The sequence below is a fragment of the Haliotis cracherodii genome, unplaced genomic scaffold (assembly GCF_022045235.1).
Source record: "Haliotis cracherodii isolate W230 unplaced genomic scaffold, xgHalCrac1.p SCAF_19, whole genome shotgun sequence".
Classification (NCBI taxonomy): domain Eukaryota; kingdom Metazoa; phylum Mollusca; class Gastropoda; order Lepetellida; family Haliotidae; genus Haliotis; species Haliotis cracherodii.
In genome coordinates, this window is record NW_027266274.1 from 4,766,234 (window position 1) to 4,781,608 (window position 15,375).

The 15,375-nt window shown below is 39.2% G+C and overlaps 1 protein-coding gene across 2 annotated transcripts in view; it reads right to left on the reverse strand.

The window, feature by feature from the left end:
* Positions 1-15,375, reverse strand: part of LOC139467038 (rab11 family-interacting protein 1-like) — a 65,223-nt gene that overhangs the window by 17,764 nt on the left and 32,084 nt on the right. For both annotated transcript variants that reach the window (XM_071248749.1, XM_071248748.1), the window contains exon 3: positions 3,136-3,174. In XM_071248749.1, the coding sequence (XP_071104850.1) occupies positions 3,136-3,174 (39 nt within the window). The remainder of the gene's footprint in view (positions 1-3,135; positions 3,175-15,375) is intronic.

Consider the following 15,375-nt stretch of genomic DNA (forward strand, 5'->3'; position numbering starts at 1 on the left):
TTTAAGTCACATGTGATATGCATAAATGCTCAGCTTGCAAAATATCAAAACCTTTACCTTCAGTGAGAAACCATGCTGCAAATTATTTTAACATAGATACCTCACAAAGATACATCATACTGATGCCAAGCCGACCTGTCGTTTTGGGGGTAATCTTTTGGGTGCCCCTCCCCGAAGTTACAAATGGCCCAATACTAACATGGAATCCTCATCGAGGACACATACATCGACCTAGTTGGTAAAAATATAACCTAAGCCTGAGGTTTTACGGTATGCAGTGGGATGCTGAAAAAGCTACACACCAAGGACTATTTTGATCCTGTTTCAATGGGTCTGTGGCCAGCTTTGATGTCGATAGATCAATACTTTTACAACTGTCTCAACTACCCCATCACATCAACCTTCTCGCTGTATGTGTGGATTTCTACATTTCATGTTACCACTACAACCACAGTCATAACAATTAAACGCAAATCGTACTGCAAGCGGAAATTGAGTTATGTCCACTCCATTATTGTGAGGGTACCAATCATGGGTTTTCTGATAACACAATTATCTGATGAACTGAAGACTCTGTCAACATGTCTGTGTGATAGACAACTACTTTTTTTCTATTCAGACTTAACTAGCTCATGTACAGAGCTTAAGAACCTTTTTGCATCATTCTGTCTGAATACAAAGAACTGATGGTTACATGTTTGTGAAACGTATTATCTTTCCTTGCTTTGTAGCCAGCTAAAGGTCAAAGAGCAATTTACATCGAAATTGTCAAACCGGCCTCTGTCTAATCCGGATCACTTGTCAATACAATGAAACAGTACTGAATTTACTACTTGGATTAAGTAATACACAGGACGCTAGTGATATATCTAGGATTTCAAACTCAGTTCCCTTCGCAGGCAAATTAAGATATTCTGATATTGTTCAAAATTTGATATTTCAATGCTCCAGAAAATTCTGAGGAATTAGGGAGTTTTCAACTCAAATTGGGAAATTTGACAGACATTTGCTGGAGTGAGTGAGTGAGTGAGTGAGTGAGTGAGTGAGTGAGAGTATGGTTTTACACTGCTTTTAGCAATATCCAGCGGGGCACACCAGAAATTGGCTACACACATTGGACCTATGTCGGAAATCAATCCAGGGTCTTCAGCGTGACAAGTGAACGCTTTAACCACTAGACTACCCGGCCGCCCTAACATTTGCTGGAGACTTAAGGGCCGAATATCTGCCTCTGAGCAAGTCTACCGGTAGCTAAATGCCGGGATGCAAACCTGACACATTTACTAACTGCATCATGATAATGTACAAGAACATCCCCTAAATTCTACAATCCGTTGGGGCAGCTTTTAACATTTGACTAATTTGGGCTACTGAGCTAATTATATACAGATATATTTTTCCAGAATTCAATTGCCCATAATTAAGGGGGCATATAACACACGAGTGCGGATTTTACACGAATAAATAAATCTTGTGTACATTGATCAATCGGAAGGAATTGGGATTGTTTACTTGCCAATATATTAGCAAAGATTGCCGTGGGCGCGTATTAGAGCAGGGCGGTTATTACGTCGAATACGGTAATGGAATACGAGTTTAATCCAGGGTTTGCGAGGATAATACTTCTGTATTTACAGGAAAACACCTCTTGTAATACATCAAGTAAATAACTCGTACATGTCATTTTGAGTAAGATAACAAGGGATGTAACTCTTGCTAGAATCTCACTAATCCGGACCTCTTTTTAATCTGGACAAAATATTTGGCCCAACACTAGCCAAGTTTAGATAGTTAACAATGTAACAATGTACTTGAAAACAATATCGTAAACATCCATTTTATATAACGAGCTAGAAACCTACAGACAGGAAGGTTGAAGTAGGGACGTGGAAATATGTATGACATTACAAAATATATCTTGCCAGCATAATGCTGTCCAATTAATGTCACCATTGCAAAACCAAAATTCAAAACTTTCCACTCCCTTTATCCTTATTTTATTTTTTATCCCTTTTATTGATTTGCTAATTGGACAATTTATCATCAAATTTAGAGACACACCATCACCATTTTCTTTGTGAAATATTTCTGTGAGTGAAGTGTTCACTGAAAAGCCCACTTACAAATTGCGACAATAATCGGTTTTATTCCAAAATGACGCTTATGGCTTGTTCACCAATCATTCTCATCATCAATGTTAGTTCTACTGTCAGATTTTGACAAATTGCCAACACATTCTGGGGTTTATTGCTAACAAGAACTCATTCTAAATGCGTCATTTTGATTATTTAGATAGGCCAGGCTTAAAACTTCTTGATAAAAAACCCTCCAGGCGAAAGAGAATTCTGATTAGATAATATCACGCCTCATTAGGTGCTTGTGGAGAGAGACGCAGTGTGTAATCCACAGGACAAGGAGAATGACCTTGATCACTGCACAACTTCCCGCTGCATCAAACATCACTTGTAACGATTCCCGGACGAAGGATCACAAAATACAATCTTCATTCCCAAACCCTCTTTCAAAACACTATATTTGAACATTTCACTGTGGTATGACTAAAATTTAGCGCATAATCATCAGTTTAAAAGCCATTATATCTATCATGAAATAGATTAACTAAACCTTTTCTAAAATAGAAAGAATCAAATCTATCGTATAGGTGCTTGAAGTCTGAAAGATTTAATCATTTGTTATGTCTATATTCTCATTATCTCTGACCGTCCAATACTCTCATTATATTAGCAATACTACCATCACTACAGCCTGTAAGTAGTCAAGTCTTAGCCACTCAAACAAGTGGTTGATAGCATGAGTACCTAGCCATTCCAATGGGGTCAATGACACATAGTCAGCCAGGTCCTAAATTGTGATCAACCGATGTTTTTTAGCCACTTTTGTAACAAGCATTGGGTTATGTGACTTGAGACGTTCTGCCAAGGAATCCCCACAGGGAGACGAGTCATGTTGGATACCTACTGTATGCGTATCATAAGCTGGTAATACTTGCAAAAACAATTAATTTGCTTAAAAAGTTCAAGCTCAAATATTGTTTTATTATTCTTTTGTCTTTCACACATATATATGTGTTTAAGCAAGGGATCCTCTCTAGGTATGTAAGGTTTAATAACTTACCTCCTTTTCCTTTGCTGATCAGATTCCGTGCTCTAAGAACTGAAACAAAGCACAACATGGATTAATCAGGAGTCAACATTGATCAACAGAATAATTCTCAATTTTTGATATGTCTGTGTTCTCTATGAAGTAATTTACCACTGTCTACAGCAAGTATAAGGTCAATGCACATTGTGTAGAATGTCTTGTATTTTGTCTACACAGAATGCTACATACTCATACTACAGAAAGCCACTTCACAAATGTTTTGGGAAAATGTTGGATGAATAATGTTCAGTGGTGCAGTGGGTAATATTCCAGTGATATCACCATGATCACTGCAGCCCCCTACATGATAACACATGATGCCGATAGTCAGGTTCTCAGACTTGTAGACTTGGTAGCTTTCCGCACAGACTGAGAAGGAACTATTGTCTCAAACATAAAATCTTTAAATGCAATGTCATCAAGTCCCCATCTTCTGTAGATATGGAAGAGAATGGTACTGACATTAAGACACCACTGCCACAAGCTTGCCCTGTAAGTGACCATCAGTGTTCAGGTGAACGTCCTGTGGAAGAGACCATCTGGAGGATGAGGCAATCAATGCTCAACACTGACTGGTCTATAGTATGCCATAGACAGGGAGACAGCACAGCATCAATGCACCCAACAGTGTCTGTCCATAGCCTACTTTAAGTTTACTTAATAATTACTGACCAACCCATACAAGTGTAGCAGGGCATGGAGTCATCCTACACATGACATCCTTCCCCAATGTCAGCTTGCTGACAGGGTTAACCTCTTTGGTCATGCAGACATTAGGCGCCCGTCCGACTTAGGATCCGAAGGTCTATGGTTAGAATCCCAACACAGGACTACAAACTTTTATGGCCGCTACATTGGCACGTTCATATTAAATTTGAGTTACAAATTACCCTACAATGTGGCGTGGGACATGTCTTCTGTTGATGAGGTAGAGTGCAGCAGTGTGTGGAGTCATCCCACACATGGTATTATTACTGTGTCATCGTGCTGACAGGGTGAGACTTGGATCAGAAGGTCTGTGGTTCAGATTCCATCACAAGACTTCTGGCTGCTACACAAGTACTGCCCACTGCATGTGTATTGAGTGAGTTGTTTGGTTTAACAGTATTCAGTCATATCACAGTGTGCATGTAGGAAAGAGTAAGTTATGCAGGTCTTACACATTGACTGCTGTGGTAAAACCATGGATGTATACAACTGCGGTGAAAACCTCAAGATGAGGATCATAATCAAGATGAATCTGAGAATCAAAACAATGTTCAGCAGATCCTGGCACATCACTGCCTGGCTTCCTATCTGATAAACAATATCAAACTGGCTACATCTTGAATGCTGAGCACATGCAGTCAGTGATTACATACATACAACACTGAGCCTCGCTCCACCAAGAGATCTTAGCACTAAGACGATCGTATCATAAAACTTCCCTTCTTAAACATATGCACTGATTGTAGCCCTAAGATCTTTGGAACAGGTTCCTGATGATAGACATCAACCAGAAAAGTATTGAAGTAATCACTACCAACATAAATGAACATCCCCCAAATGTCAGACATGCTTCAGCATAACATCAGACCGTTATAAAACATTATGAAACTTTCATCCCATCAGCATCACATCATTTTAAAGTCCCTGAGTACCTATGTGCAGAAAATCACTCAGGTGCCGCAGGGATGGAAATTAATGTTTGACCATAGGCCTGAGGCTAATAGAAATTAACATGGGCTAATAGAATTATAATTCTGACTGTTATATAAGCGTATGACCATTACTATTATAATTAATGAGATAATCTTCCATTAAACACATTCCAACCTATACCCCTGCATAAGAATTGTATTTCTATCAGCCTGTAGGGCCAGTGAGGATTTTGACACATGCTGGAAATGTATTTTGCATCACAAAGCCAGTGCAGTAACATTCTGGCCGAGTCTTAATATTTGAACATATTTTGTGGCAGACTAGCAATTGAAATTTAAAAGTCTTATTTAATAAAGATTTGTAACCTTCTGCTGGCAGAAATAAAATTCCACTTGCTCTGTGGGTTTGTTTGGTTCTAGAGTTAATTGCCATCCTTGTGCTGCCTTCATTCTTTGCTCGATGCAATGCACCACATTCATTGTCCTACTAAACTTTTATGTGGATCACACCCATCAATGTCATCACTGATCCAACAAACTGAAAGAGGGACTACAGTGACATGCCAGCTGACTGTCTGACTCGGTTAACACTCAATCCTGAATATATAAGCCAGTGTAAATCAAGGGAGTGTCACGGAGTGTTCCAACTCTCCTCAATCTCTGGTCACTGTGTTCCACTATTCTCCTAGCCTAGTATTAACCTGTTCGTTTATTGTGTTCTACATAAGATGGTGAGTACAACACAGTACATGAGACTTCATCTGTCCATCAGGGTGTAGTACCCAACAATACATCACCCCCACAATGACCCCCTTGGCCGACAAGTTTACAGAGGGCTGGACACTAATTGTCTGTCACGTCACAAAGAATGGTGGTTGTGTACTGGGGTCTACAAGCATGTATACAAATCATCACAAAGACTGTCCACTCTGTAATGGAAGGATTCATTGGTCTGTCTTGACAGTAAGGGGTTAAACAATTCACATAATGTTTACTGAACTCAAGGCATGTGTGAACATAGCCTGACAATAAAAGTCAGTTACCCAAAATTCATGAGTCTAAAATGCATTTGGTCCTTATCCAATTAACACTGACACTGCGGTGGAGTAATTCAAACTTAAACCATAAAACTTGAGTACCCAGTTACAGTCTGGAGATAAATTGCCTGGGTTCTTGTCACAAAAATTAATATCTATTAAACAGTGCATATCCAAAATGTATTTCATTCTGAAACTAAAATAAATTGTGTCTATAAAATACTGGTGAAATAGCCTTCAATTCTTGAAAATAAATTGCTACTATGACAAGCAAACATTTTTAGATTTCCACACCCACACAAAATATATTCCTCTAAGTTTCCAGACGTACTGAAAGTGACCCAGAAAATGGCTTATTCTGAGAGTGTTCCTAAACATATTATCCTGATGAAGTTCTGCTCCTGTCTTAGAAGCAAATTAACACATTAGTGACAGCAATGACCTGATTCCTTAATAGCTTTGACAGTCACACACTACATGTTGACCAAGACAGATCAGTAAAGGGAGATAATCTTCCATTAAACACATTCCAACTGACACCCTGCATAAGACAAGAGAACACATCTTTCAGCTTGTCTCAACGGCCATCTTGGCTTGTTTGACCTACATCAGAACATGATGGGAGCCAAGCCTCTGATCACCAGAAATGACCACTCCACATGGGGCTTCAACTCCACTTGTAGGGGCTCCCAGCCTGTCAACAAATTACCACTTGAAGGGCCATCAAAGAGATCCTAGAACATCAGTGGTACTGGTGTAGTGTTTCTGCGTGCATGGTATCTCCACGACTAATGAGCAGATCTCGGAGGTACTGGTGTGACTGTGTGTGTGAATATTTTGAAAATGTCAAGAAATCTGTATATCAACTGCCCTTCACATCAGTAAATGAAATTGAAGTACCAGCACACTTCATTGAAAAGGCTCCTATGGTACAGGACCTGCTGACTTAGTAATGTCAGGAGACAAAACTGAAAACTTAAAGGCACCACTAACTTAAATAAAATTCCCTCATAATTGAACCATTCCATGCCCGACACTGTTGGCAATAATGTGAAAGATTATTTGAGAAATCTGGTACTATGCCATTATTATGTTCAAAATGCCAAATGTTACCATGGTTACCAGTGTGTGTATTTCATACTACATCATCCATCAGAATTTAGAATACCCTGCCACCCGTACGAGGAATTCCTACACAAAACGTAAGGCAATTTGTGTAGCAGTCTCCATCTCTGTCCTCACACAGCCGTGAGACATGAATCAGTCCGGGATCCTCAGATGGGGATGACAGCAACATGTTACAGTGCAAGACATCCTGAATATGCTTGGAAGTATATGCATGATGTCTTTGAAGTGAATGCATGACATCATGGAAGCATATTCAGGACGTCCTGCACTGTATCATGTCGCCGTCATCCCACTCTGAGGATCCCAGACTGATTTGTGTCCTCACACAGCCGTGAGACATGAATCAGTGGGGATGACAGCAACGTGATACAGTACAAGACGCCCTGAATATGCTTCCATGATGTCACACATTCACTTCAATGACATCATGCATATATTTCCATAACAACTACATAGTCGCCTCTGGTTACTTAAAAGCTGAATGCACAGAAGCTCAACTACAGCAAAGTTATTCTGACAGATACTACTCAAATTTTGTACATAATGAGTACAATATTCCTGTAACCAGCATGTGACACACTCCCATACACTCCACATCTTCCCCCATAGACAGTGTGTTCCCACCTGCTAGGTAGCTGGTTAAGAGAACTGCTCTCACATGAACTCAAGTATTGCAGTACATGTTTCTGTACTTGAGCATTCCCATTAATATCCCAATTACCAACCGTGTAATTTCTGCTTCTGATGTGCAATATGTACCAAATACACCTTAAGTACCACCAATAAACCTGATGATAACAGCTATTAATCCTGCAATACAGCTGTCTTTCAGTTTTCATAATGCTATCATTTCCCATCTCTTAGACGAGCTACAACCAGAGCTCAAAATAACTGCAGGGCAAAGTTGAGACAGTTTATGGATAGCAACATCTTTAATATACTTTCACAGCAACCTTTTGGTATTCATCATACAATGGATAGGCTACTCAGCAGGATGAAGCCAACGGATAAATATGATATCCGTTCAGATAATATGCGGATAGAGATGCAAAGATCAAAGGTCAAGTAGGGACTACTTTCAGTGTTTACAAACAAACATGGCAGCACCTTTGTCTCGAGTCAGAATTAACCAGAAACTACTGGGATAATTGCTATCATTAACAAAAGAATAGTCTAATATACTGAAAATCAGAGTTTAACTGTGCCATAACTAAGGCATTTTACAAGTTTTGGCAACAAGTCAGGCTGCAGGTGGATTTCTGAGAAGCAGAATAAATCCCTTATACCCTGCTTCGAAGCGAAAAGCGACACATTTTTGCCGAGTCAATGGAAGTCACATGACATTGTGGAAGCTAATCTCAGTTCAATCAAAAACCTGTTTTCTATCACTTTTGAATTTGTTTGAATTCTTTTACAACGTCATATTGAACATGCCGGTAAGATAAATTCATTGTAGCTGATCACTTGGGGTCGTGGTCACTATCGCAGGATGCAGAAAAACCTCATGTAACCCTCATGTCCTGCGACAACTTTTATTACAGATTTTACAAAATATAGTTTAGATTTATTTATTCTGAGTAAGAGCTTATTCTCAACATCATATGGTCCACAGACTGGTGCTGTCCGACATAGTGGCTTGTTTCTGTATAGTTGGCCAGTAGTCGTCAGTAGTGTGCGGGAAGAGAGCTGTGTGACATGCAACACTGAGCGGCCGGCCATGCACCTCCACTGTGTCGCACGTTCAAAGCATCTGCGCTTACAGTCCCTGCACACAGCACAGCCTACAGGATTTGACAACAAACATCAAACATAGAATAATTAACACTGTCCAAGCAACAGTCTGTCACACACGAAGACATAAAGAGCATTCCCAATTACTGTAATCAGGTAATGGACAAGCTTAACAACTGGTTGTCCTGGTTAACTCCGTGTTATTGTATCTGTAGTTGTGAACAGATACACAACATTGCATGATCAGTTCATTACTTCATGATTACCATTTCATATTACATGAAATGAATACAGCTCACTTTGATCTAATTGCTCCTGCAGCTAACCCAAATGTGCATTCATAGCACTGTTTACTTAGGTGGCTAAAAAGATTGATAATCAGAGTTATCATCGATGGGAAGAAATAATAACGATTATCGATATGAAATTGTTGTTGTTGATAATAACTTACATAAACTATTGTGATGGAAGTTTACATTTACCGAAACAGATTTGTTATCAGTCATGTCAATCGCTGAGGATGGAAAGATTGAGATGTTTTTGTTTTGTTATTTTGTGTATCTCAAATGTCCATAAAGTAATCCATGCATTAATGTGTCACTGCTCACCAGTGAAATCTGTTGATTTCTTTTGGGACTTTCTTGCTTATTTGCTTATAGTTACTTCTCTGATATTTATCGCTAATTGATCGCTAGATAGTTGGAGATTGTTGATCTCTATAAACTCTGTCAATAGCCAGCCCTACATTTTATTCAAGTTTGTGAGAGGGTGGTTTTAAAGTGTTCATATCATAACCCAGTCATATTATGGCACCAAGAACAGTTATATTTGTTTGTTTGTTGTCAAATCCATCAACGTAATTGGGACACGATGACACGCATCAATCTTCATGGATAAGTGTAAAAGCTATCACTTCAACCACTAGGCTACCTGGGGACTTCCAGGAATGTTTAAGGTAGAGGCAACCAATGAAGCGTGTTGATTGGGAAAACAAGAGGATTATAGGGACCAATCACAGGCAAGTTCACCTGAGTATTACCGGTAAATGTACAGACAAATGAAATTAAGTTCAATATTCATTGATGGCATTCACTCAATTTTGGGATGTTACCTTGACAGTTAGGGTGGCCTCTTGCCGGCACGGCAATTCAATTCCCATAACTCTGTGTAGAAATTCAGTTTTGCCTGATTTTACATATTTTCCCCCTTTTTGTTATAAAAAAAGTATTAACTTGCATGAAGAAAGACACAAATAGTAACATACATTCATTATGTTTGTATTAATGTACTTTTGAAAAAAAAATAACAGTAATCTTGACTTAGAAAGGGAAAATGTTAAAAAAAATGATGCAAAACAGTAGGGTCATTTCAATTGGCAACTGCAAACTTCATTTGATGAATTTTGTAATAAAACTTATATCATTAGAATCGCAAATGCTTAAGGAATACTATAACGCACCGTAACGCGATGATTTTCGCCAACTTCCATGCGTAACGCGGTGGCGAAAAAATATCAAAAGCAGGAGAAATGTGTTGGAATTGGTGGGCAAGCCATTCGCGCGCGTTCAAGGGAGATAACCGAGTGCGGCTTATTTACCATCAGCTGCCAAGAAGAAGAAGCGGCAATAAAATATACAACTCTAAGTACATCGTCATTATTAAGCGTAATACAATGTTGCCTTCAAACAAAAAGACATTGGAGAGAGAATGAGGAAATTCTCAAAAGCTTTGACTGTCTCAGGTACCCAAGAAATGACATTTCGTTACATTTTGAGGGCACTTTTACCGGATGTGCAGACAACTTGAGAGTTCTTCGACCGGATCAGCTGACTACTTGTGCCTAATGTCAGGTCTCATCGTATGGTCAACGCAAGTTACACCATGTGAATTAATTATGGTAATTCCTACAAACACAATCGTGATCTTTGCTGTAACACACAGGAAATGTTACGTAATGACCATGTCGGGCAGGTGTTCTGTTTATGTAATAAACTTGTCAGTGTCACCAAGTTGTTTTTACAGTGATTTATGGCACCTCGTTAATAAAATCAAAGCCAGCATTTCCTCGAACCCACGAATTTTGCAAGAGAATTTTTAGTTGTTTAGTTGTTTATGTTTATATTGTTTATGGCATTTTCTTGATTTCATGAATTTTGTATGACAATTTTGATAACATGAGAATCGCAAATGCTTACGGAACACTGTAACGCGGTGGCGAAAAAAAAGGAGAAATGTGTTGGAATTGAGACAGCAAATTTCAATATATTATAACCATGATAACGCGGTTGGTTTCCGTGGATATCGCCTGACAAATATATATGTGGGATTTTATTATATGTAAATCTGCCGCCACACAATTGAATCGAAAATTACAGTCCCCAAGAAAATACATTTTCAGAAAAGATCGAAAGCAGGAGAAATATGTTGGAAATTAGGGGAGCATGTGGTATTTTATTAGCGATTTTAATTGTGACAGCATATATATGTGTGTGTGATGGCGATACTCACCTCAATGTTCCCTTCCGCCACTTTATTATGTGGCGATACGGTACGGAATAATTCGAGCATGCGAAAGACGTTCGTGTGATGTTAGTCATGTCAGTCAGCATTTGTCACCTCGAGTTATCGGCACGGACACGATGTTTAATGCCAGAATATATACATGAGAAATCTTTGTCACATGTGGTAACCAACCACGATATGTCCACGAAGTTCCATATTTTAAACATCCGCGCGATTTCCATCTGAAGAACGGTCAGAATATAACAATTCAGTAAAAACCATAAGCATTGTTGTAATCAGACCAACCATGATCCGGCAAAAAGCTTTATTCCGGCGCAGTGGTGACCTGGCATTACACCTAATTTGCATATCATGTGACACAACATTTCGTAAACAAACGCGCTTATTCTGAAATTAGAAATGCAAGCCTTTCTGTGCGCTTTACATATTATTTGGCATAATTATTTAGACTGTATTGCTACTGGCTATAAATTATCGCCAACTCCCCGTTGTCGCACGGGATATCATTTTAATTTTGCTCGTTTTCATTAGAAGAGAGAAATATTTATCCGAAAATGATAAACAAAACACTAGTGAGGAAATATTTTTTTTAAAAACCCACAATAATCGCCAAGCTCGAATACAGTTTTATCAAAGACATGCGGGCTAACGCGACTAATTCACTCAAACATTAAAAAAACCCACAATGACGCACTTCCGTTCTGGCATTGCTTTCTATCGGTCAGTCATTTCTTTCTCAAAATACAATTCTGGAACCTATTTGAGCTGTACATAGCATGGGTATATATCGAAATCCATAGTACATAAGATAAGCATGTAGAGATCGAATTTGGGGAACATTGGTTTGTCAGATTGCAGACGACAAATTGGTAATGTCACTTGTATAACTGAAGCGCATGCGTGATCACGTGGCACGTGGCACGCGAAAGTTCTAACAGAGATCAACTGAATCTTATTTCACGAATTGAAATCACGGAGTGACAGAAATGAAAAAACAAATGGCGATAACTGGTCGGTGACCAGTAGCTCTATCATGTCTACAATGAGGTCATGGCACGACGCAAAAGTGATCTGTGCCGTGTATGTATTGAAATGTTCGGTAATGAGCATGTCGGGCAGGTGGTTCTGTTTATGTAATAAACTTATCAGAAGTTGTTATACAGGGATTTATGGCATTTCCTTGAATCCACGAATTTGATAACATTAGAATCGCAAATGCTTACGGAACAGTTTTTTAACTATTTTCGCCAACTTCCATGTGTAACGCGGTGGCGAAAAACATTTAAAAAGCAGGAGAAATGTGTTGGAATTGTGACAGCAGATTTCAATATTTTTAAACATGATAACCATGATGGTTTCCAAGGATACCGCCTGACGAATATGTATGTGTTGTTTTATCATACATATAAATCGAAAACAACAGTCGTCAAAAACGGAGATTACAAGAAAAAAGATCAAAAGCAGGAGAAATATGTTCGAAATTGGGGGACATGTGGTATAATATTAGCGATTTTGATTGTGACAGCATATATGTGTGTGTGATGGCGATGTTTACCTCAATGTTCCGTATCGACACTGCATTATGAAAATGCTTACACAAATGAACACACGGTTGTTTTCGACTATTTTCGTCAACCTCCATGCGTAACGCGGTGGTGAAAAAAGATCAAAGCAGGGAAAATGTGTTGGGATTTGGGGGGCATGTGGAATTTTAATAGCAATCAAAATAATTGTGACAGCAGATTCAAATATTTAGAACCACGATATCGCGGTTGATTTCCATGCGTAAAGCATTACCAATATGGATCTGGGGTGATATTATATATGAAACTGCCGCCACACAAATAAAATCGATAGTAAAATCCCGACTGTCCTCATTGGATAAATGTTGCTTAAATATACGATTAGCAAGCATTAAATTCCAACGTGTTGCGCATATGTCTTTTACCCATTTCAACTGGTGGTTCTTTAAGGGAAATGCCTGGCGAATCATATTTGCATTACCAGTGGTGCTAAGCGCTTGCGGGCTTTTTTTTTAATACATGTTATAAGGCGCCGAGACAGCGACACCGAACTTGTGGTAAACATAGTTTCACGGAGTTTTTGCTCAGTTTAGTTACTGCATAAAACATTATGAAATCGGGTAAGTCGAAGTGAAACGGCGATTACCTTGATTACATCCATGACTTACGCCGTGGCGAAAAAAGATAAAAAACCCAGGAGAAATGTGTTGGAATTGATGTGCATGTGGATTCAAGCAATTGAGATACTATGACATGCCAGCAACCCATGCTTGCTGTAAAAGGTGACCATGCTTGTAAAAGGCGACCAACGGGATCGGGTGGCCAGGCTCGCTGACTTGGTTGATGCATGTCATCGATCCCAATTGCGTGGATCGATGCTCATGATATTAATCACTGGGTTGTCTGGTCCAGACTCGACTATTTTACAGACCGCCGTCATATAGCTAGAATATTGCTGGGTGCGGCGTGAAACAACAAACAAACAAACGATGACATGCATCAACAAAGTCAGCGACCCGGACTTGGTTGATGTATGTCATCAATCCCAATTGCGTTGATCGATGCTCAATATGTCAATCACAGGACTGTCTGGTCCACACTCGATTATTTACAGACCGCCGTCATATAGCTGGAATATTGCTGAATGAGGTATTTAATATATGTTGTGTTGGAGGGAGCGTTATTTACATGAGCCAGTTTGGCCTGTTATCAAATCTCAGATGAATAAAATATGATTAACCCTTATTACATGTTGCGGGGTGTCTTATTTCATACAAAACCGATGTTCTTAAACACATCACCTTGGGTGAAACAGATTTATTTCCTTGTTTTTAGCGTCGATTTCATAATGCTTGCATGCGTATGGGATAACATAAGATTGTTATTTGATATTGTTAATATGCTGTGGGGCATTTGACATTTACAGTCCACATGCCCACGGTGATTTTCTAATATATATTTCATATGCATACAGTACTTCTAGAAATAATGCAAATTCCTCAATCGGCATACACATCTGCCATACACAGGAAACTCTGTATATTTAATTATCCACTGTGATTGGCAGTTATACAGTCATCCCCCGCGATAACGCGGGTCTCGGGGCCCATGGACGACCCCCGTGTTATTCCAATTATGGAATGTAGGTCGGGTGATAGTTGAACTAAAGAGGAGTCAAATACATGTACTGTATATGCACACTTGAGGACGTATGTGCATAAATGAGTAAGATCGATCTTTTGTAGAAGTTTTGATGTTCCGTTATTGTTAACTACTTTGACTGTTGGGCCCATTTGAATGCAAATATGGTAAGATATACATGAAGGAAATAATCTTTTGGGCTTGAAATTTCATAACTTCGCCACAGATGGGTGTCCCGTCATGTCGGGATAGCGTAACTCACGCAAACAGTGCATTGTCCAGTGTCTGGTCGTACCCCGTCTTTTCCTGCTTCATGCCAAGGCCTCCGATTCTGTCTTTAGCCTGTGAATCTCTTTCTCTCTTGATCAACGCTGACTTCTCCGCAATGCTTGTCGTCTGCTTTTCAATGATGCCATGATGAATTGGTACAGAAAAAACTGGGAACTGGACTTTTATATACCCAGTATGATTTCAGCACTCACTTCTTCTCACTTTTAATGTAGTTTCAGATTAGTTTTAACTCTTACATACGCGACAGCCTGATGTTCAAAACTAGTCACAGCAAAGATTGATTTGTTAAATTGATGAAGATGGAAGTCGGATCATAATTAGGTCCAGATACGGAAAACCTACGTCGTGTGTTTTAAACAAATAAAAATACCATGTGTTCATTGTTTTTTGGATATTATTTTATTAGGTAATCCCTGTGCTATCACCAAATACGCGTAATCAAATGGGAAACAGCATGAAATTTATGGGAGCCAGTGATCACCCTGCGGTCAACTGGGATGACGCAATACAGCACGTGACTTCTCCATAAATGAACTTACCCCTCCACGTTAAAATATGTCGCCTCTTGTTTTGTTTACATTGACAAACAGGGGGATAACTGCACATTCCATCAGCAACTAATATATATACAAAGCCAATTAGACCGTGCACGCTTTGGCACAATATCCCGTAATTAATGCCAAAATATTCTTCATTTCA